General features: G+C 32.8%; 8 protein-coding genes across 8 annotated transcripts; 4 read left to right on the top strand and 4 right to left on the bottom strand.

Moving 5' to 3' along the window:
* Positions 1-2,799: 2,799 nt before the first annotated feature.
* EIN_372280 (hypothetical protein) lies at positions 2,800-4,284 on the bottom strand (the record flags this gene model as incomplete). The annotated part of the gene is made up of 5 exons (XM_004259529.1): positions 2,800-3,228; positions 3,284-3,563; positions 3,629-3,723; positions 3,791-4,114; positions 4,186-4,284. The coding sequence occupies 5 exons, from the start codon at positions 4,282-4,284 to the stop codon at positions 2,800-2,802; spliced, it is 1,227 nt and encodes a 408-aa protein (XP_004259577.1).
* A 495-nt stretch (positions 4,285-4,779) lies between these two features.
* Positions 4,780-6,177, bottom strand: EIN_372270 (hypothetical protein; the record flags this gene model as incomplete). The annotated part of the gene is made up of 1 exon (XM_004259528.1): positions 4,780-6,177. One exon carries the CDS (start codon positions 6,175-6,177, stop codon positions 4,780-4,782), a length of 1,398 nt encoding a protein of 465 aa, XP_004259576.1.
* Positions 6,178-9,366: 3,189 nt separating this feature from the next.
* Positions 9,367-10,272, top strand: EIN_372260 (hypothetical protein; the record flags this gene model as incomplete). Its single annotated transcript, XM_004259527.1, has 1 exon — positions 9,367-10,272. One exon carries the CDS (start codon positions 9,367-9,369, stop codon positions 10,270-10,272), a length of 906 nt encoding a protein of 301 aa, XP_004259575.1.
* Positions 10,273-10,391: 119 nt separating this feature from the next.
* EIN_372250 (myosin heavy chain, clone, putative) lies at positions 10,392-11,540 on the top strand (the record flags this gene model as incomplete). The annotated part of the gene is made up of 1 exon (XM_004259526.1): positions 10,392-11,540. One exon carries the CDS (start codon positions 10,392-10,394, stop codon positions 11,538-11,540), a length of 1,149 nt encoding a protein of 382 aa, XP_004259574.1.
* A 1,257-nt stretch (positions 11,541-12,797) lies between these two features.
* On the top strand, positions 12,798-15,521 carry EIN_372240 (serine-threonine protein kinase, putative; the record flags this gene model as incomplete). The annotated part of the gene is made up of 1 exon (XM_004259525.1): positions 12,798-15,521. One exon carries the CDS (start codon positions 12,798-12,800, stop codon positions 15,519-15,521), a length of 2,724 nt encoding a protein of 907 aa, XP_004259573.1.
* Positions 15,522-16,534: 1,013 nt separating this feature from the next.
* On the bottom strand, positions 16,535-17,671 carry EIN_372230 (hypothetical protein; the record flags this gene model as incomplete). The annotated part of the gene is made up of 1 exon (XM_004259524.1): positions 16,535-17,671. One exon carries the CDS (start codon positions 17,669-17,671, stop codon positions 16,535-16,537), a length of 1,137 nt encoding a protein of 378 aa, XP_004259572.1.
* A 927-nt stretch (positions 17,672-18,598) lies between these two features.
* EIN_372220 (protein SEY1, putative) lies at positions 18,599-21,655 on the top strand (the record flags this gene model as incomplete). Its single annotated transcript, XM_004259523.1, has 2 exons — positions 18,599-19,005; positions 19,243-21,655. 2 exons carry the CDS (start codon positions 18,599-18,601, stop codon positions 21,653-21,655), a joined length of 2,820 nt encoding a protein of 939 aa, XP_004259571.1.
* Positions 21,656-21,805: 150 nt separating this feature from the next.
* Positions 21,806-22,330, bottom strand: EIN_372210 (ADP-ribosylation factor, putative; the record flags this gene model as incomplete). Its single annotated transcript, XM_004259522.1, has 1 exon — positions 21,806-22,330. One exon carries the CDS (start codon positions 22,328-22,330, stop codon positions 21,806-21,808), a length of 525 nt encoding a protein of 174 aa, XP_004259570.1.
* Positions 22,331-22,387: the final 57 nt, after the last annotated feature.

Here is a 22,387-nt window from a genome sequence, read left to right as displayed (position 1 = left end):
CAATATGTAAAATATATACTATTAACTTTCTAATACTAAACACAAAATTAATTCCAAAAAATGAAAATTTCAGCCGCTTTTTCTGCTCCATTTTTGGATTATCTAATTGTAGTCGTTAACTTTCAAGTTCAAGTTCTACTTCACCTTTTAATTTACTATTATTATGGTTTATTATATGATTTTTTTACTATACACAGAACCATTTTTAGTTGTTTTTATAAAGATATAAATACTTTTTGTATTCACTTTTCAATTACCAAAACAAAAAATGTATCAAAAATCATGTTATTTGAATTCTATTTTTGATTTGTTTATTACCAATGATTTATTACAAATTATAATAATATTATTATAATTCATAGTAAAAACCCAATATCGTTCAATAGAAAACAGACTTTATTTTATTGTTGTAAAAACTATTTCAAAGTAATGATGATTTAATTATATATAGTCGGGTGATAAAGGGGGTTAATTTGGGACAGAAGTAGTTAATTTGAATAAAAAACTATAAAATATAATTTCTTTAACCATAAAAGTATTAGAAGGGTTTTTTCAATTAACTACTTCGAAAATAATAAAAGAAAACCATAACTTTCTATTTTTGAAATTATTCAATCTTTGAAAACAATGGAAGAAGAAGAGAAAGGAACCCTCGATGAAACAATTACAGGCAATCAACACAAAAAAGCAATTCAAATGCAAGAAACTGGTTTAAAAACTGTATTTCAATATATATTCATGATGTATATGGTTAAAATGCCAGAGTTTAATGAATTAACTACAATGAGAAGACAAATATATTTTTGTTTTCGAAAAATGTTCATATTTAACCAGTTTATTTGTACAAATGGAAATCAACTTTTCAATTTTTTGAACTCAGTTGACTGTATTGAAAAAGAAGCAGTTGTTGTTACCTTCAACAACAATGAAAGAGTAATCAAACAGGCTGATTTGGCAACGATATTCTGCATATCTTCACCAAGAATTACAATTATTATACAAAAAGAGGACTGTATATTCCACGATGTTGAATTCACACACTCAACACGCATGAACAGAGATAGAGATAAAGTAGTTTTGGATATGATAAATCATAGATTGTCTCGAAATATTGCAGTGACAACAGAAACTCTCCATACTTTTTTCAATACGGTTCTTTCAGTCGAAGTCAGCAAAGACATGATTAGAAAGTGGACTGCAAGACACAATTTGATAAAAGTGAAGTGTATACCCATGGAAGAAAAACGAATTAAAGTGGATGGTCGAGATCTAGTTTCTTATTATAAAAAACTTTCAAATGCAATCAAAAATGTTCATTCTGAATTAATTATTAACATGGATGAAAGTGGATATTCCAGAAGAGCAGATGAACGAGGTTATAGGTGTTTTATGCCGAGTAATTACAAGGGAAAAGTCGTTAATTCTTATCTTGATCAAAGTGATGACTCTTCAACTTTGATTGCAGCAATAAGTGCATGTGGTGATGTGTTAAAACCTGGATTGGTGTTGACTACAAAGACGATACCATATCAATTCCTTGATATGGGGTTTACACCACAGAATGTTTTATTTATGTATTCAGAAAGTGGGTTTATAACAAGAGATTTATGTGAATACTGGTTTATAAATGTGTTTGTCAAATACATCACAGAAAAGAGAAACTGTATTGTCGAGCGCCTCAAAGAATTGAAACGTCAAATACCAGACAAATTACCAGCAGTTTTAATATGGGATAACTGCTCTTCTCATGTTTCTGATGCAATTCTGAAAAATTGTATTGAACTGAATGTAACTATTGTCAACTTGGTTCCTCATTCGTCACATTTAACTCAGATGCTTGATGTTGGAGTGTTTGGAAGGATGAAAAGAAGAATAGTACAACAACGCGCAATGAATGGAAGAATTGAAGCATTGTTTTTGCAAGAAAAAAATAATGTGAAAGAACAAGTTTGTTAAGTGTCGAAATCTTGTATTGTGAAGTAACACTTAGATAGCTGGGAAGTCAGTTTTTGAATACCATATTGACGAAAAATACAAGAAAAAGATTAAAGATGCCTTTTTTCTAATCGATTCGTATTTTGCATCTGCTACTTATTGCTACAATGTATTGGCTTTTAATCTATGTGGAATTGAATCATTTTGGTGTAATGATTATTCAACTTGTCGTGTCAATCCTTTAAAGTGTCATGGAATCACTGAAAATCCATCATTTGTTGAAATCTTTCAATCTTTCGTTGTTGAACCATTCCCATTGAGAAAGGAAAAGAGAAAGACCATTTTAACACCAAAACAATTGGAGTTGAAGAAGAGCAGAAATGAAATGAAACAAAAAGAAAAACAAAGGAAAAAACCTTTAACAAAACAAGTTTCAGACAAACCACAAAAAGTGCTGCGTTTTAGACTTTTACGTTTTTCTAAGTGAACAAATTGAGGTGTTTTTGTTTATTTTTGAAATAGAAATTTATAATTATTCAATTTATAATCATTTAAAATTAAAAAACTATAATTTAAATTAATATTTTAATTTTATGTTTATTTTGACCTTTAAATAGATTTATTAAAAATTATAGTTTCGAAATTATATTTTTCAAAATTAACTACCTTTGTCCCTTTTTAATGCTATTTATCCCCCGACTATACAAAATAAAAAATAAAAAAGACTCAATAATTATCATAACTATAATAATAATTAATTATAATAATTATAACTATAATCTATAATATGAAAGAAAAAAATATAAATACTATTAAAATCTATAACCTAATAGTAAAAAATGAACGCGTATTACATTGACTTGATTAGAAAGCTGTGGTGACGCAGCTGTGTTCTGTGTTTGACGCACACCCACCTCTTTCGCCTCTGTACCTTGGGGACAAAATCCCATTAGCGTGGTCGTCGTCTCTATCATCTCTGATTTCGAGTCTTTCCTCCAAGTATCTAATTTCCTCTTTGACGTCTTTAATTCTCATATTAATAGTGGACATTGCTAACATAATGCCCACTGCATTATTCATCTCACCGACTTGGAGTCGTTTAATTTCCATTTCAAATGATTTGAACCCTTTGCGGTAACCAATTTCATCGTTGAAATGAATGTCCAGAAGTCGTTGAGTGTATGGGTCAGCCTTCTCGCGAATGAGTTTTTCACATCGAATCAACTCAAACAGAAATTCGTCAGAAGTGATTTTCCATTGTATCACCAACTCCTCCTTCTCAAATTCATTGGACTTGTTGTGAGTGGTAAACTGACATAAGGTATAGTATAGAGTATAGTAAACAAACTATAAGAGTACTTTTCCAGTGTTCCACAAGTTTGATAGACTCGGCTACTTTACTTTTTAAATCAGTCGAATAATCCGTGTCTTCTTTGTGAATAAACCACTTGAGTATTGTGCATATAACTTCAAGCGTCTCTTTCTCACTCGCCCCTTTGACATCTCCAAAACTACTCAATTTGCCTGTGATTAATTCTAAAAATATTTGGTCAATCGCATAGTCATTAAGTTTTGGAAACTCATATTTAACCGCCTTCTGGAGTTCCCTCAAAAAACATAACGACGGTCTGGAGATGAATTCTTTCTTCGTTTTTACTAGAATAATACTATAATTGAACTATAAAAAACAAACGCCGTGAAATTTTTAGACGTTGTGAATTGTTGCATAATTTGCTCCAAAAGTTTAGCTATTTTTTTGACTGATTTATTTATTTTCTTTGGTTCGTTCTGGCTGTTATTCGCTTGTAATACTTGTAATTACTTTACTATAAATAAAAATTATAAAATGACAAACAGAGAATTTGAGTTTGTCCTTTTTCATTTTGGCGATGACAAAAGTGACAATATCGTCCAACAAAACGTCCAAATCGTTTTTGAGGAACTCTTTGATGATGATGTCAAAACACGATCCTGAGCTAAAAATTCGTTCCGGATCTTCCAAATGAGAAACCATTTCTCTTTTAATTATATAATCAAATAATTCGGTGATCTTTTCGTTTTCGCTATAAAACTCAACCATTGACAAAACGAGGTCTTTTCGGCGTTCCTGATCATTTGCTTCTGCAAGAAGTGTTTCAAAGACCTCTTGAGGCAGTTCATTTGCAAGTGGTAACAGTATCTTTTTGTTATTCAACTCAAAAAAAGAAAAATTATTTGATTTGTGAGTTTCAATTTCAAGATTCGACAAACCTTCGACCATTGTCCCATTTGATCAGCCTTAAATCTAGGGGACAGTGGTGGTGCGATGGTGTTTGTATCTGCCTGATGTGCAATTCGAGGTGTTGCCATATGGTCTTTTCAGATGAGTTAATTTGTTTCTTCACTTAACAGTTTAAAGTTACGGTTCCTCGTTTTACCCCTGAAATCTCGGGGTTGGCATATTAATTGTTTTATTAATAATTCTTTCTATTGTTATTTCTTGTTGTTTGTTACAATCACAGTTTTGCAAGTCGCGTTTCATTCGCTTTGTCCCAGTGTATTACTTCCATTTTACTTGTTGTTTTATTCTATTTCTTTGTTTATTAAAATAGTATAATTAATTTTACCATTTTTTTAATTTGTTTTGAGCTAGTTCAAACTAAAATAATTACTTGAGGCAAATATATCAATTTGGTAACAAATTCCCACACAAACTGAGATTCCTTTGACATTTTTTGTGGTACAAAAGTTGTGTTCGACAAAATGCACAAATTTTGTTATTAAAATGTTATTGCAAATTAAAAAAATAGTAAACTGTATTATAAAATTAGTACAGTAACATACAAACAATCAAACAAGTGTTACTCACAGCGCCATTTGGTCTTCAATAAATATGTGCATAGCAAGTGCTTTCGCCATATCAGAGACCGTGTTGTTCTGTTTTGACACAAGAACTTTATCGAACCACATTCTAAGTTTTTCGTCGACATAAGATTCGATGTCGACGTTGCGACTCACCACTTTTTGGAGTAAGACCAGTGACAAGACAACAAGACGAGTGTTATTCATCGGGACAAGTGCGATGAATTGTAAGATGTTGACGTCCAAAAAGCACTCTTCCTCACATTTGAATGCCAAAGCGCACAATATCACAACTTCTAATAACAACAATTTTTCCTTTTCATGGTGTGATTGTTCTATTCTTGGCATGTAACTATAGAAAAAATTCTGTGAGACAAGAGTTAAAGGCAACTCAGTAGTCCTCGCCATGTTTATCATGTTCACTGCACATTTTAAGAGAAACTCTTTGACCGTCAAATCGGTACTGTAATGTTCAATTTGAAGAATACGAATACATTCAGACACACTGTTGGGTATCTCTGTTTTTAACGTGATCACTTCCAACGTCCGAAGTGCTACAGTACAATACGAAGAGTCTTTTTGACACGCAAGTACTATCATATTCACTATCTTCTTGAGAAATGGCTGTAACAAAGAGACGTCCTTCATACAAATCTCTCCAATTATTATATACATAACATCTTTATACTTAAATGACTCGTCGGAGTTATCCAACAGATTCATGGCAAGCATTACAAAATCGGACAATATAGAAGTCTCGCGAATACTTTGTACGATCACTCTGATATCCCATATTAATGTATAAGGGATGTCTACTATGTTCTCGTACATTGCGATCATAGTGTTCAATAATTTACTCTTCATGACGATACTCAAGATCTCCGGGGAGTCCAAACAAAGGTTACAAATGCACCCGCATGTGTCGGGGATGAGTTCCTTTTCTTTTGCGCATTGTGTGATAAATTGGACTATCCCATTCTTTTGCAACTCCTTGTGGTAGATAGCATCCGCCGCTGTAATGTTTTCTAGGATTTGTAAGAAGACTTTCTTCTGTGGCAATTCCATATTACTCCCAAGATTAAAAAATTTGTTGATTAACCCTGACATGAAGATCTCAGTCATAGGCGGGTGATCCCGTCGCGAAGACACTTGGAGGACTTTGTCTAACACAAAATCCAATTCAAAAGGTGTTAAATTCTCGTGATTAACAATTTGGTAGAGTTCGGTTAAATTACTCAAATAACTGCGCGGAGAGAGGCGGGGGCTTTCCGTATCGCATACGACTATCAACCGGTTGTTCGACAGCATTTGACTTCTTTTTGTATCGCGAATCTTTTTCAATTCAAGCGAGCAGAAGTGACACTGTTCAGACAAATTCGTTCGTGTTCGTAAAGACGCCATTCAACTTTTTTTGAGATGAGATGTAGGTTTCTTACAGTGTTTATTTCACTTTTTTTTAAACACTATTTTCTCGTGTTCGTCATATCGCGCGATAGGAAGAGATGCCACTTTATCTCTTTTTCATTTCATTCGGTCACTCTCATTTTATCGGAATGTAATTGTTCCTTTTTTCTCTCTATTTGGGGTTTTTTATCTTATATGTTATTTCTTTGACCGATATAAAAGGTGTTGTATTTTCTATTATTAGTCCTTTGGTTAAGTATTGTATTATTTATAATAAAAAAACTATTAAGTATTGTTTAAAAATAAACCATTTGGTAGAAATTAAAAAACTTGTTTAGTTTGTAAAATGGTTCTTTTGTAATAATATAAAAAGTATAAAACTAAATTCAAAAAAATAATAGTAGGTATATTCGGGATATTGGGGGTTTATAATTTCTAAAACTACATTTTTTTCAATTCAAACAATTTTTAAATTTTTAAAATTGTTTATCTCTTTTCTTGTTATTAAAATTAATTGATTAAAACTTCAATTGAAATAATACTTTATTTGATTTTTTCGAATTTAAAAAATTAATGAAAACGTAGTATAAAAGTCAGAAAAAGTCAATTATTTGTTGTTAATCGAATAAAAAAATAGTAATACATTTAATAACATTATTATTAGAATCTAAAACAGTACAGTCTGTTTTCTATTTAAGGATATTGGGGTTTTACTATTGTTTATAATAACATTATTATAATTTATAATAAAAATAAAGTGGTTTTTCAAAAAAATGGTTTGTATTTTATTTTTTTGTTCTTTTTTATAAAAGTGTGCTTTTTTTTATAACAAAAACTGCTTGACAACTGAAAAATTTATAAAGCCAAAACGAAGAATAGGTTGGTCTTGAAATATGAATACGACGAAATAAATGAGTCAACCAGATAATTCAAAATTAATATAATGTCAATTTTGATTGAGCAGACATGTCAAATTATCATTTGGGTCAAATTGAAAACGACAACAAGTGATTTGGAAAAAGTCAATGCTTAGGATTTGTTTAACATTAGTTTTAATTAATGACAATTTTATTAATAGTTAATGGTTTTTAATTAGCGATATTGAGTATAGTAAATTATAGTTTAATATTGTCGGTCTAGTTCTTTTCTTTGTTGTATTTTAAGAATATCACTAAATAGAAAACAGACTTTATGTTTAAAGTGTTTTTTATTTAAAAAAATTTTTAATCAAAAAATTAAATTAAAAAAAATAATTATTATTAAAAACTATTATTTCTAGTTAAATAATAGTTATTATTATTAATTATTTTATAATTTAATATTTTTATTAACTATAAAAACATACCAATACATGTTACATTTTTTTAATTTGGTTCTAAAAAACCATAAAAAACACACATAGTTTTTATAAACAATATATATAGTTTAATAAACTTACTATTATGATACTATATGGTATTAACTTTATTTATAATCAAAACATTACATGTTTTTATGGCGATATTATAAAGCGAAAAAAAATGATTGCTTATTTTTTGAGTATTTTGTTTATTTGCTTTTATCAGTTTTACACAAAGTGGTAATTTGCTATAAACACATTTATTCCCGTTTATTATTAAATAATTTAACTAATATTATAAAGGTTTTAGCTAATATGCCATCTCTTTTCATTTAAATTATTGTTGCATCCGATAGTGATCTTATTCTAACAAAAACATATTGATATGGAACAAATCTAACTTAGTTATTGACGTCTTCTTTTTAGTCGATTTTCTTTTAAATAATCGGGGAAAAAACGAATTACTGGAAATTGTTGCATGGAAGAATGGAAATTTTCTGTTCAAAAGAAAATATTTGTTTGGAAATAATAGTTTTTATTACTATAATTTTTAAAATTTTTTAATTCTAACATGTTAAACAAACAAAGTCGTTAAACTATATTTATATTATAATTTAACAATTAAAATATAAAATATCAACACCATATTTTAATATATTTCTCAATAATAAAAACCATCTTAACTGCGTTTTTGACTTTTTGATTTCGGATTTCTGTATTAGCAAATTATCCCAATAAAACTGTAAAATAAAGAGCAACAAACACTTCAAAAAAAATACAAACAAAATGAATTAAAAAATAAACGAGATTGTCTGTGTATTTATAGTTCGTACAAGAAATCTGCTTCAAAAATAAAAAGGTGTAATTTTAAAACAAACTTGTTATTTAATAATTTTTTATTAAGTATATTCATTTTAAGAATTTGGTATCATTACTATTTTTATCAATTAAAAATAATTAAATTGTTAGTTTGTTATTTAATTTAAAAAAATATTTGGTTAAAAAAAACAATAAATGCTTAAGTTTAACTAAAAAAGTCATAATTCCAAAAAATAAACCTAAAAAAAGATTTTTTTGTGTAAAAAAAAATTCTATTAAATGGAAGAATAATTTGTCAAGAGGAAATAATAACTAAACCATTTGTCCAATTTTGTTGATTTTGTTTTTTTTATTGCGATTATCCCGAAATTTCAGAACAAAAAACACATAACAAAATAATCACAAAAAATGGTGGTATTATTTGACTCCAGACAACATAATTCTCAAGACTGGATATTTCCATTTTTCATGATTTGCTTAACTTAATGTGAATTGAAGTGTTAAATACTATTTGCATTTAATCGGCATTGAACACTAATAATATATTGTATTACAAGACAATAACAAACTGTATTAAAGTATTTAATTATTAATCGATTTGTTACCAAGATAACATGAAATGCAAAAAAACAGTAAAAACTGGGGACAATGAATAAAAATAAATGCTATTGAGCAAATCACACAATAAGCATCAAACATAGAGACAATGAACGAAAAAGTCAGACAAACTTTGGAGCGGAATTTCAAAAGCCATAAAAATGAAAAAGAATTATTTTAATTGGTTTAATAATCACAATTGTATAGTAAAGTCATCCTATGAAACACTGATGATTTGAGGTTTATTTGTTAAGAGTCCAAAAATCACATGAAACCTGCCACAAATCGGGATTTTAAGGCATTGTAATAGTAATCAAAAATGAAGAAATATGTAATTAATAACTTCTTTCCGTGTCTACAAAATAGAGAAGGGTAAGAGGTGGTTGTGTTCCTCAATATAAACTTCTGAACTTAGATACTTTGTTATCATCATGTCAACTAAAAGCGCGGTCTGTAAGTCTCCTAAACCAATGGCGCCTGTCAGTTTCGACGTCTTCATGTCGGAGATGGTCTTCAAACAAAAGAAAATGGGACTTTGTAAAGAGGAAGTCCAAAACGAAGGTGAAAAGAATTCTTCAATTCAAAGTCCAGCTCTTGGCAACACACAAGAAAGTAAAAGACCAAATTCTGTACAGTGTAACACTCCTGTAAAAGAAAACGCTAAAAGAGTCACCGTTCTGCCAAGATCAAAATCACACGACTTACAAAACGAAGAAATCCTCTCATACAAATCACCGAAATCAGAGAAAATGACAGCCATGCAAGATATGCTGGCTAAACAACTCACTATGAGTCTTAATCCACCTCCACTCCCACCAAAAAGCTATCAAAAAGACAAGAAAGAAAGAGAGAAAGACAAAAAACAGCAAGAGAAAGAAAACGAGAGATTGAAAGAGCAGAAAGAGAAACTAGATAAGAAGAAGAAAAGTGACGAGAAAAAAGCGAAGCAAGAAAAAGAGATTGCAAGTCAATCACAATTGAAAGAACGTTCTTTACCAAATCGTGGAAAGTCATACTTCCGTGAGATTAAATCCGTCCAATATGATGGACTTGGACAACTTCAACGTGAGATGAGTTTGGAAGGAATCACTGAACGACTCAGCCCAACGGATCATTTCTTGGTAACGAATACCCCTAAGACCACAACAGATACTCCTCGGTCAAAGTCAAAGAGTCCAACCCCAAAGAAAGGCGACAAACACAAACTTGAAAGGGAAAGAGAACTGATGGAACAAATCATCACACTCGAAGAAACGGCAAGACGGTTGAGAAAATTAGTTTCAAAGCAACAACGGACAATCACAAATCTCAAAAAGAAACTCAATAAGGTCGATTAAATAGTCATAATTCAAAGTATTTTTATGTTATGTGGGATTGATACTCCTCATAAAATGTTATATATAACATTTTGTAATCATTGACTTCGTGACGTGAACTTAAAAATATAACTTTTTTAATGAGCGATAAAGACACAACACCGCAGAGAGCCGAGACGGTGCAAGACACAAAAATAGAGGAGTTATTGAGTATGGCAAATATCGGTAATGATGATAGTGTCGACAGTTTCGTGGATAACGTGAAAGAGGGACTAAAAGAGGCGGAACTCAAAATAGCACACATCCAGAAAATCCACAAAAAACAAAACGAAAAGGGCAAGGTCAAAAAAGAGCGAACGAAAACTGAAAAAGAGGGGCAGATGGAACAAAAGGGATCCACAGAGATCGGAGCAAATGACAACTTGGTGGAACGAGTCGATGTTCTTAAGCGGCGAATAATGGAGAAGAAACAGAAAATTGTGACGTTGAAGGAATTACAATTCAAGCAAGGCTCGTCTATTGATGTTAAAAGAAAGGAAGAGGATCTTACAAATAGTAATCAGAATATAATAGAGGAGGTTAGTAAGCAGACAAACACAGTCAAAACTATGATTGAAACTTTGGACAAAATAGAGGAAAGTATCCAGAAGACTTGTACTGAACAGAGGGTAACAATTGGTAAACACACGGAGGCATTTCAATTGGTAAACAATGAGTTTGAAAATGAACAAAAGGAAGCAAAGCAAATCGTTGGGTCAATGAAAAACACGGATGAATATTTCGGAAGGGAATTGACAAAACTCAAAGAGAAGTTGCATTTACTTTGGGGTGAGAATAAACGTCTTAAAACAATTTTAGAGTGCTCGGAGGCAAATTTAAAGGATTTAAAGACGATTCAGGAGAACTGTGAATATAAAAAGAACGACACTGAACGCACAAAAAATGAACTTGATGAAAAGATGAAGAAACTTGAGAGTGAACTCACCTCCATCCGCACACAACAAAAAGAAGTGCGAGCACAGATTAAACGACTCGAAGATGAACAGAAGAAAAAAGAGGATATACGAACGCAACAAGAAAAAGAAAACAAAGAGTGTTTATGGATGGTGCTTTCAACTGAAGAGAGCAGGACAGTGTTTTTGAGCGCGATTGCCTTGTCGTATAAAGTCACCCATTCGCAAAGTTACAACATCTCGTTGCAACAACTGATGGAGGAGATCGATGAGAAGAAACTACCCGTTTCAAAGTGGATAAACTTTGTGTCGGAACAGCTCAGCAAAACAGAGTGAAAGCTTTTTTCACAAACACCTCGATGTTTATTGTTTGATTCATGATTCGATTTTTACTATTCTATTTTTGGTGTTCTTTGATGTAGTATTTTTAATTAATAAAAATATTATTATTTTGTTATATTCAGTTGATTTGAAAAATAACAAAACTCAAAATTTTCCATTAAAATAGAAAAAGTACGTGATTCTGGACGAGCGGCAAATCAATATATATGGTAATACGAATTGTAATAAATAATTATTTAGTCAATCAATTAATAATTAATAATATAATTTGTTACTAAAAATAATTATAACAAAACAAAAAAAATGGTATAGTAAAAGGAAAATTGCGAAGGGGGCGGAAACCTCAAAAATGATGAAAAGAAGAAGACAAACAGGTAATAGAGAGACTTGGAGAGGCTTTTATACTCAAGACGAACTGAAAAGGCATGGAGAGTAAGGACATTATGGTGCACCGCATTTTGTCCAGTGAGAGCACGAGTAAAGGTGAGAGCCTGTGTCATTCTTTTTTAGAAGCAAGTTCCACAAACGATGGTAAATACAACGGAAGCGCGAGAAGTCCTCGAAACCACGAGGAGAATGAAACTGTTGTTTGTTCTGTTGGGAATGGAACAAATGAATTGACTCCATTCAACTTGAGGTTTTATAAGAACATGTATTCATTTGAAAAAAAACAAAGGATCGACGAATGGATCTTAGGAAACACAACAGGACTATATCCGCATCCATCTGAAATGATCTAATGTTTGGGTAACAATGGTGTTGTTCAAATTGATCGCTTGTGGAACAAGAAACTAAATTGATTTATTTTTAGTAATTAATAAGAAATATTGAATTAAAACAAATCAATATGTTATTGTTGTGATAAATGTATTGAGCCCTTTTAGCATAATTTTATATTTTAATATGATCAATTAATTGTGTAAAAGTCAATTTCATTTGTATTTGAATTGTTAAAAAACAATTCATTCAAAATGAGAATGAACTGAACAATAATGATTCAATTGACACAATACTTGTTTGACTGCGAGAATAAACCACTTTCCATTGTTTTGCTTTTGTTTGATAAAAAATATTTTTAATTTGTTTTTCGAATTTAATAATTTAATTGTTTGCTGAATATTTAAAAAAAAACCGGTTTCTAAAAAATATATTAAAAAACAGTTAAAAAACGTGATATAATCTGTTCTTAAAATAGAATAGATCCTATAAAAGTACAAATAAAAAACACCAAGTACTAATTATTGAAAACAAATGATAAAAACAACGTTGGGAGTTGTTTCTGTGACTGGTGATCTTGTTGAGGAACAGTACGAAGGGGAAGTTATTCTTGAAGTGAAAAAGAAGTCACAAGTCGTCTTGATGAAAAGAGGAATGTTTCTGAAACTTAATCATGGCCCAAAGTCTGGTGATCCACTGTTCCGATTGTGGGACATTCCAGAGATTATTGATGTTGACAGATCGATAAATACAATAGCTGAGATGCTCACACGGTTGTTGGACAATAAAAAGATGCCATTTGTAACTGTCAACGCAATAGCTACTGTCATCGACAACGATGTTTCTTTGAGGTCCGAGCATTTTAACACGTTCTTGGACATTCTCACTATTAAACCGGAAATTCCAATTGGTGTTCTTCTGATTGACGAAACAACCGGTGAGTTGATGTCACTCTTTGACATTGCAATCAAGACAGAAATGCTACAAAAGACAATTTACCAAATTTCATCACCAGACTACAAGTATAAGTTAACACTGAAGAAATACATCGAGACGTGTTTCCCATTCGAGTCGAATAGCGCGATTTGTTCACAAGTTGGCGACGTTTTAGTTGGGTTTTTGAGACGAAAAATCCTTTCGAAACTTAAGAAAGGGCTTTACTACTCTTTTGTGTTGATGTTGAAAACGTTCAGGTACAAGAGTGAAGAACAGAGAGAGTCTCGAATGGCATTTCTTTTATTCCGAAAGAAGTATGACACCTACCCCCAAAGTCACATGAAGAGGTTCTTCAAAATCTACACTGAAGACTTCATGAAAATTGTTCACAATTATTACAAGAACTTGCCTTCACCAAAAAAAGAGTTGATCGATACATGGAACTTGATTAAGAAGTTTGAGTGCACTGATGCTGAAATTATTCACAAAGTTAAGCCGATGTTTGTCGCATTGATTGGGAGTGCAAGCAGCGAAATGTATGCCAACATGAAGTTTGCAGTTGATTATTGCAACCGTTACATTGCGATGAATGCAGAAGAAGAGTGCAAAAATTTGACATATGTACGACGAATTGAAGCTGAGTGTTTGGCCTTTTTGGTCAATGAAACTATTCCAATGGTCACAATGCTGGGCTTTGACAATACGGTGTTTTGGACGTTCAATGTTCCAGACGAGCTGTGTAAAGGACTTAAAAAGCTCAGAGACTCGATTCAACCGATAATTCTACCGTTTGAAGGACCCTTTGAAATGTGGGTGCCGTTCCACGTGACTAACAAAAGAGAGATCATTGAGAGTATTGGACATGGAAATTTGGATTTGTTACATGGAATAATTGTTGGGAATAACGCTTTATTGAAGACATATTTACTAACATTTGATTCAGAGTTTTGCTTCCCATGGACCAAGGAAGAGGACCAAAGAAATGGAGCCGTCATGATGAGCGAGAAGACTGTTGTGTTTACAATGTTCTACTTGTTGTATGCTGTTGGGCATTTGGAACACTTTTGCAAAGACGAACCGTTTCTCGTTGTTTTTGTGAAGTTCTTGACAATTTTGTTCATGAGAGACGACCTGAAATTGACAAGTTTGAAGAGAAAAGGAAGAGAACAGAAGGTCATCTTGAAGAAGTACTTTTTGGTCGGGAAGAGCAAACAGAATATGTTTTACTATTTCCACGCACTTTTTTTGAAGAAGGTTGGCAACTTAAGTTTTGTCAAAGACCACTTGATGATGATCTACAGAATGTTTGCAGAGAGTGAAAGTTTGGAAGTTTCTGAAAAGTTAAAAGAAAACAAAATGTACTTTGCGGAGATCCCAAAGCATGTCGCGAACAAAGAGGAGTTGGAAGAGTTGGCTTTGCAAATATCGAACGAGTTATATTTCAAAGTTGAGAAGAAGGCGTGTGAATTGGATTTTGAAGGGTTGAAAAAAATGTTGTCAAAAACACGAGGAGAGATATCCGAGTATTATAAATTAGTCGAGAACGCGGAAATTGTTCTCATAAAGGATATGTGGAAGAGTGTGTATGGGGAAGTACGCTCTGCTTACCTTGGAGGCGATAAAGTGTCTGTCAAAGTGTTTTCCGAAAAGAGTGTTAATTTCAAGAGTGAGCACTTTTTGGAAGACGTTGCGCTCCTCAACGTTTTGAAACACCCGAACGTGATCAGCATTTTTGGAACAACAATGAATTTGAGAAAAGACGACATGAGCACTTTTTTCGTTGTGACTGAACCGATCAAAACGAATATTGAGTTACTCACAAAAAGTATGAAACTCGACGAGAAGACAGCATACGAAATTATTGTGTCAATTGTCAATGGGATGCAATATCTTCACGAGCTCAACATTCTGCACGGCAATTTGAATCCAAATAACATCGTGATGACAACAGACGAGTGTGTGAAAATCACCGACTTTGAGATGTGCTTTTACTTTAACATCTCAAAGGCGTCGATGAAAGACGGTCCACATAGATGGATGTCTCCTGAGAGACTGATGTTCAAGAATTTTGAAAAAGAGATGGATGTCTATTCTTTTTCTCTTGTCGCGTGGCAGATCTTCACTTCAAAGACCCCATTTGAGAGCTACACAAAAATAGGGGAATTCAAGAAGGCGGTCTGCGAGAAGAATGAGCGGCCTGATATTAATGAAGTGCCTACTTGGGCTCAGAGTTTTGTCAAGAAAGGATGGAACAAGTCGCAGAATAGACGACCAACCTTTTCTAAAATTGCAAAAGAGCTTTCTTTGATTCACGTTGATTGATTTGTTGTTACAAGTTGCACTCTTTAATTTGTTCTTTCCGCCATTTACGTTCTTAATTATAGTCAGTCTTTAAACTTTATCTGGTCTCAAACGTTATCTGGTACCTTTTGGACCATAAAGATTGGAATATTTCAGGAAGCCGTCCCAAAAACCCATCCCAATTGTTTCGGATTTTTTCACGCTTTACCTAATACCCGATTTTTAGACAAAATTAAAGATATTTTTTGTCCACCATATGACACTAAAAGACTGACTCTAATCATTTATTTTTACTGTTAATTAAAATTAATCTTAAATATGATTTAAGATTAATTATAAAAAAAATGTTTAAATTATTTTATTATAAATATTAATAATTAATCTAATCATTTTTAAATTATTAATTTTTTTTTATTAACAAAACTAAAAATTAAATGAAATAAAATATTTTTTATTTAGAGTTGTATTAATCTTGATTTAAAAAAGAGAGAATATTAGATAGGAGATTATAAAGAGTAATAAAAGTAATTAAACTATTAATTATTAATTCACAAAAAAATTGCTGAAAGTGAGAGGATTGCTGGAACGAAAGAACGAATAAGTCAGATTTTTCGACGAGAAGCGATTGATACAAGAAAAAGGAGGGGTATATACATAAGGCAAATAATTCCCCAAACCGCGCAAAACACGATCTGTGAGCGGTATTTGAGCGTGTGTGTACTTTGTTCATATCGCAAGACCCTTTCCATCTCTTGATAGTTATTATCCACACCCACCTCGATAGCCTTTTCGATGTCTATTTGAGAATCACTCATCCTTTGTGCAACTTTAAACTTTTTCGAGTTACCATCAAAACTTTTTGTTCATCCACTGCGTTTTGTTCATAAGAAATATATTCTATTTCATATTACTAATTAGTATCTATATAGTATAATATCTTGTATATAACATTTGAGTATATAGTATATTAGTTAGTATTTTTATTATTCCATCTTGTTACACCTACCAATTCAACAAATAAGAATATAACAAAGTCATTTATTTGGTTTTTTATGGTTTGGGTAGAATGGGTTAAGTTTCGAGACGAGTTTCACTTTGCAGTCGACGGTATTCATCCAGCTGTTTTCATTTTTAACGTCATAGACTCTTGCATTGAGAAGTGAGTTAATAGTATCCTCCCATTTCAAAACGTTCTTCTTTGAAGGGCAGACTGTTTGGAAAGGCATCAGTCCGAACTTGTTGAAGACGAGTGTTGTCTGAACAGAATACACTCTGCTCTTATCATCGAACACGAATTCTCCTTCGAAATTGTATTGATTTTGTTTACCGACTTTATATGCTTTAGATACGGTGAACCATATTACTCTGTCGTTGAATAGAAATGCTTCACATTTCTTTTTGTTGTAGATCATCGAGTCCCCGCCGATATAATATCTTCTTGGGATAATGATTTGGGGGTAATCTATCTCTTCTGACAACACCATTAAATTGTCTCTCATTTGTGTCTTCTCGTTGATGAGGGAAGTGAAGTAGTCGTAGTCCTTTTTAATCAATTGGAAGCTTTCGACCTCCGAAATATTCCTTTGAGTTGCTTTAATGATAGTGTTAAGGAGTAATGGATACCGTGGAGTCCGTTGCATTGGTTCGATGATCAAATCTCCCAAGCAAAACCCCTTTTTCTGGTTAGCGTCTAAGATCGATAAGAGTCGGTGATACACAATATTCTTATTTAACTCGTTGAGCATAGTCTTGGTGATGTTATAATTAATGGTATATTCCCCATACGACCACAAGTGAAATGTAATGAACGAAAAAAACTCGGAGGGTTGCGTATTGATTTTGTAGTCTTGAATGAACTGTGTCCCATACTTCAATATCTGTTTGGACGACGAAATGCAATTCTCAAGGTATTCAAATAAGAGCTGAACACGTAGCGTTGTTTCTGGAATATTCACTTTAACGAGGGGGGGTTGGTAATACGACCGCATCACTTCCATTTTGTGTAATAAAGACTCTTCAGTGTTGACTGCTTCTTTGACTACTTCAAGCTGCGAAAGAACTTCCAAATAGAAGCAACGTGTTTGATAAGATCGAATTGTTGACTGAAGAGGAAGCAACGAAGTGACGACCCAATCGGGGGGGATGACTGGACACGGCGGTGAGTCGTCCATGTAATTACTTAAGATCAGTTTGAGAGCTAATTTTAGTTATCATTTAAACATGTTATTTATCAAAAATAATATTGAAAACAATGGCACATATTGGTATGGTTTTTCGGGTTATTCGAAAGAATCATGGCCTATTAAGTTCAATTATTTTCTATCGGATTATTTTTATATCAGAAATAGTACTAATTTACTTATATTTGTTATTATGTAAATTGCTTGACCGATATATTTATTGTCCATTTTTCCTAACTTGAAAAAAAAGTGTTTTTTAATTATATAAGAAATTGATTAAAAAATATATTTCGAATTTTTTTGATTTATTTTTTTATTAAAAATTCAAATTTCAAAATTCAATTTGAATTTATTATTAATTCTAATTGCAATAAATCAATTATTTGGTATATTTTAAAATCATAAAATAGAAATAAAAAACAGAAAATTATTGAATTTTTTTAAAATTTAAAATTTTTTAAAAAAATAGTGTTATTTCAAATAACTTTATAAAATTTTTATAATATTATATTATATATTATTATAAAAATAACATTTTAATTATAAAAATAATTAACAAATAAATATTATAAATTTATTATTTGATATTAATAAATATTTAATAAATATTATAATTATTAATTATTAATTTAATTTTTTGAAAAAATAATTTTTGAAACAATTACATTGATATAGTATATATATAATAAAAATATAATAAAATTCTATTCACCAATTTAATTATATCGGAAATGGTGAATAGTAAGAAAATATAAATAAATTAACAATCTTCCGATAAAAATAACACAATTAGATTTATAATAATATTAGTAATATTTTGATAACTTAGTTATTATTTACACAACTTTCAAATGAAAAAAAAATAATTTGGATGATTTTTTTTATTAGAAACTTGAAATAGGAACTCGAATTTTAGAAATGGCTGACCAAACAACAGATAATTTGTTGGTACCAGAGGAAGGTGTCAACCATAAGAAATCTCCAACACCAAGCATTGACATGAATCTTGTGAGCGAAGCAAACAAAAAGCTTGACGAGAATGAAATTACAGAGAACCCCAATACGGGTGAACAAAATATAATTACTGAAGCCTTAAAAATCGTTGTAAATGAAACATCAGAAAACACCAAGCCAGAACAACCGAAGGTTAGCAATGAAGAACGGCAGAGAGTCAAGAACAAACTCATATCTGTTGCACAAATTCACAAAGAGACGTTTTCCAAGGAAGAGATAAAAGAAATTGAAATTGATAAGGCCATTAATAAGGAACGAGTCTCACGGACGATTCCTTGTCTTCAAGTCATCGACCAAGATGGCATTTTTTCGTTTGTTTTCTCATATTTCTGTCTCAATATATAGTCTTCGTTCCAGCTGAAATGTTTATTTTTCAATCTCGTTATTACATTTCCAATTTTAATCATTCTTTTATAATTTAAGATACTTTGACGTATCGCTTCACTTCAAATTCTTTTTTCATATCTCATTTTGTCAAGTTTCAAATCTTTATGAAAATCACGAAATCATGAAGATATAAGCGGAGAAAAACATGGATTGATCTTTAGAGATGAAAAGCCCAATTCAGAAACTTTCGACCAATTTGTCGCGAAGAACGCTCAATTCAAGGCGCTGGGATTCAATTATAACATGTTAAGTATCTTGGGTCCCCAGAACAGTGGAAAGAGCACTTTGTTAAATTACTTGTTTGATACGAACTTTGCTGTTCTCGACGAGAAAAAGGGAAGACAAAGGACAACAAGAGGCGTGTGGCTTGGTGTTGTTGGAGACAGAGATGACATCATGGTGATGGACCTTGAAGGCTCTGACGGAAGTTCAAGAGAAGACGACTACTCATTTGAAAGAAAGATTTCATTGTTTTCACTGACTGTTTGCAGTGTGTTGATGGTTAACATTTGGTCGCATGATGTAGGGAGGTATGGCGCGTCGAACATGTCACTACTGAAAAACATTTTTGAGTTAAATCTTCAATTGTTCCAAAAAGAAGATTCGCCAAAGACAATGATTTTGTTTGTTGTGAGAGACCGTGACCAGAGAAAGAGCTTCGACTCAACAAAAAAAGTTTTGTGTGATGATATTGCAAAAATCTGGGACGGTGTCGTAAGGCCCGAGTGCTTCAAAAGAGCTCCAATCACCAAATTCTTTGATCTTGAGTTTACTAGTTTGCCGCATTTTAAACACAACAAGGAGCAGTTTATACAAGAGGTCAATTTGTTGAGAAGCCGTTTTGATTCGAGAAACAAAGACACGTTCTTCAAATCAATTTATAACAAAGAGATTCCAGCAGACGGGCTTTCGGTGTTTACAAAACAAGTTTGGGAAGCAATCAAGAAAAACAAGGATTTGGATTTGCCATCACAAAAAGAAATGCTTGCAAGGTACAGATGCGACGAGTTGATCACTTTGGTTTTAAAGGAATTTGAAGAAGACATACAGCCAGTTGTTGCAAGTCATGAGATGAAGAAAATGTTCCCAAACTTCAAACAATATATCGACATGTCATTTGATAAGAGAATGAAAGAGTTTATGGCGACTGCATCGAAGTACTTGGACAGAGTCGTGAAAGAAAAAGCAGATGCGTTGTCGGCTCAAATGATTAATGTGGCGTCTTCTGCTTACCAGACTCAGATGATTCTGTCGATCAATTACATCAAAACCATGTTGTCTACGAGTTATTTCACATTCCAAGCATCCTACACAAATGAACAGAATTTGACCTTCGACCCAAACAGATACGCGGGATATGCCGACCAAATTGAGGCATTGAACACCGCAATCAGAGAAGAGTGGCGCAAGATTTCCAGTCAGAGTGTTCCAACAAACGTGGAGAACACATTCACCGTCGAGATTAACAACATGGACAAATTTATTGGGAAGATGTACGAAATTGCACGAAAGGGGCTGGTAGAGGCGTTAATGAACCACTTCAAGCGACACATGCAGAAGGTCATGAGACCAAAGCTGTTTCCTGTTTTCGAGAATTGTGCCGACGACATGTGGGCCCAAGTGAGAAAAATTGTGGACGAAGCCACGAAAGAAAATTTGACACAACTCGAAAACGGAATGATTAATTCTCTCAAAATGGAAAGAAATGATGTTGAAGAAAAACTTGCACAACTCCAAGTGTACGTTATCGATGCTGTTCGTTCTACAATCAAGGAGCGTAGCGGTTTTGTCAACAGCTTGATGGAGACACGGTTTTTGAATATATTCAGAAACGAAAAGGATGGATTACCACACAAATGGAAAGCTAATGAAGATTTAAGTAAACCATTCTTTGCTGCAAAAAAAGAGGCAGAGAAGATATTAGACTTATTCTCGTACATTAGAATTGACACGAAAGATGATGAGGTATCATTCTTGGGCACAAACCCCGCGACAAACAAAACAATGGTGCTCGAGGAACCGGAGAAGAACATCGAGAGCACAAAAGGCTTGTTTTCATTCGATGAGAGACTCGCGATGTTCCAAAACTTTCAAAACACAGCAGAGGCCGCATTCACGAAGGCGCAACAAGACCAAGCAGCTGTCACCATTCACTCTAAAACACCAATGTGGTTGATTTTATTGATCGTCTTTTTGGGCTTCGACAATATCGTGCAACTATTCAAATCACCTGTTATGATGGCCGTTGTACTTGTCATTATCGGAATTGTGTTTGCTATGACCAGAATGGGATATTCAAATGTCATAGATTCTGCACTGTCATTTATGTTCTCCGTCTCATGGTCGTCTGTGCTGTATTTGGCCCAAGACTTGGGTATATTCTCAACATTGCTTCCAAAACCCGAGGTACCAACAAGAAAAGGAAGCACAAAACCCGTCGAGAAAGTTGAAAAGCCAAAAAGCGTAAACACCACAACAAAACCAGCAAACCCAATGGGCAACGTCACTTCAGAAAATATCGACTCGATTCAGTCATTCGACGAGGCGTTTAAAATGGTTGGAGAAAGTGATTAACGATTTTGTTTTGGAAAAGTACACTAATTTAATTTCTTAATCATTTTGGTATCAATTCTTCTCAATTTACTGAAGATATATTCATGTGTGTTTTTTGAAGAAAACTTTATTTTGTTTTACATAAAACACAACATTATGAAAAACAAAAAGTCACTTAATTTTGGATGATAGCCAGTCTAAGCCCTCATAAAGCCCATCACCATTCGTGGCACATGAATTCTGACAAAACCACTCTCTCCCTTTGACGTATTGAAGACCAAGCCCACTGACTATGTCGGACACTGAAAGCGCTTGTGGAAGATCGTGTTTGTTGGCAAACACAAGAAGGGGAACACCAATCAACTCATCTGAGTTGAGTACTGTCTGTAACACACTTTTCGCTTCTGAAAGACGTTCTCTGTCGTTGGAGTCCAACACGAATATGATGGCATTTGAGCCGCTGTAATAGTGTCTCCACAGTGGACGAATCTTGTCCTGTCCACCAATGTCGAAGATGTTGAAGTGAAGGTTTTTGAAGTCGACTCTCTCCGCGTTGAACCCGATAGTGGGTATTGTTGTCACGTTCTCCCCAAGACGCAGTTTGTAGAGAATAGATGTCTTTCCTGCTGCATCAAGACCTATCATCAGAACACGCGCTTCTTTCTTTCTAAACAAGGTATCGAGCCAATTTCCCATTAATGAATGAACTAATCGTTTTGATGCGTTTAAGTACACAGAGAGAACACATCTCTT

Source organism: Entamoeba invadens (assembly GCF_000330505.1).
Source record: "Entamoeba invadens IP1 unplaced genomic scaffold scaff_1105074726357, whole genome shotgun sequence".
NCBI lineage: Eukaryota > Evosea > Mastigamoebida > Endamoebidae > Entamoeba > Entamoeba invadens.
The sequence above is the reverse complement of the archived record's forward strand: the minus strand, read 5'-3'. Positions and strand labels throughout refer to the sequence as shown.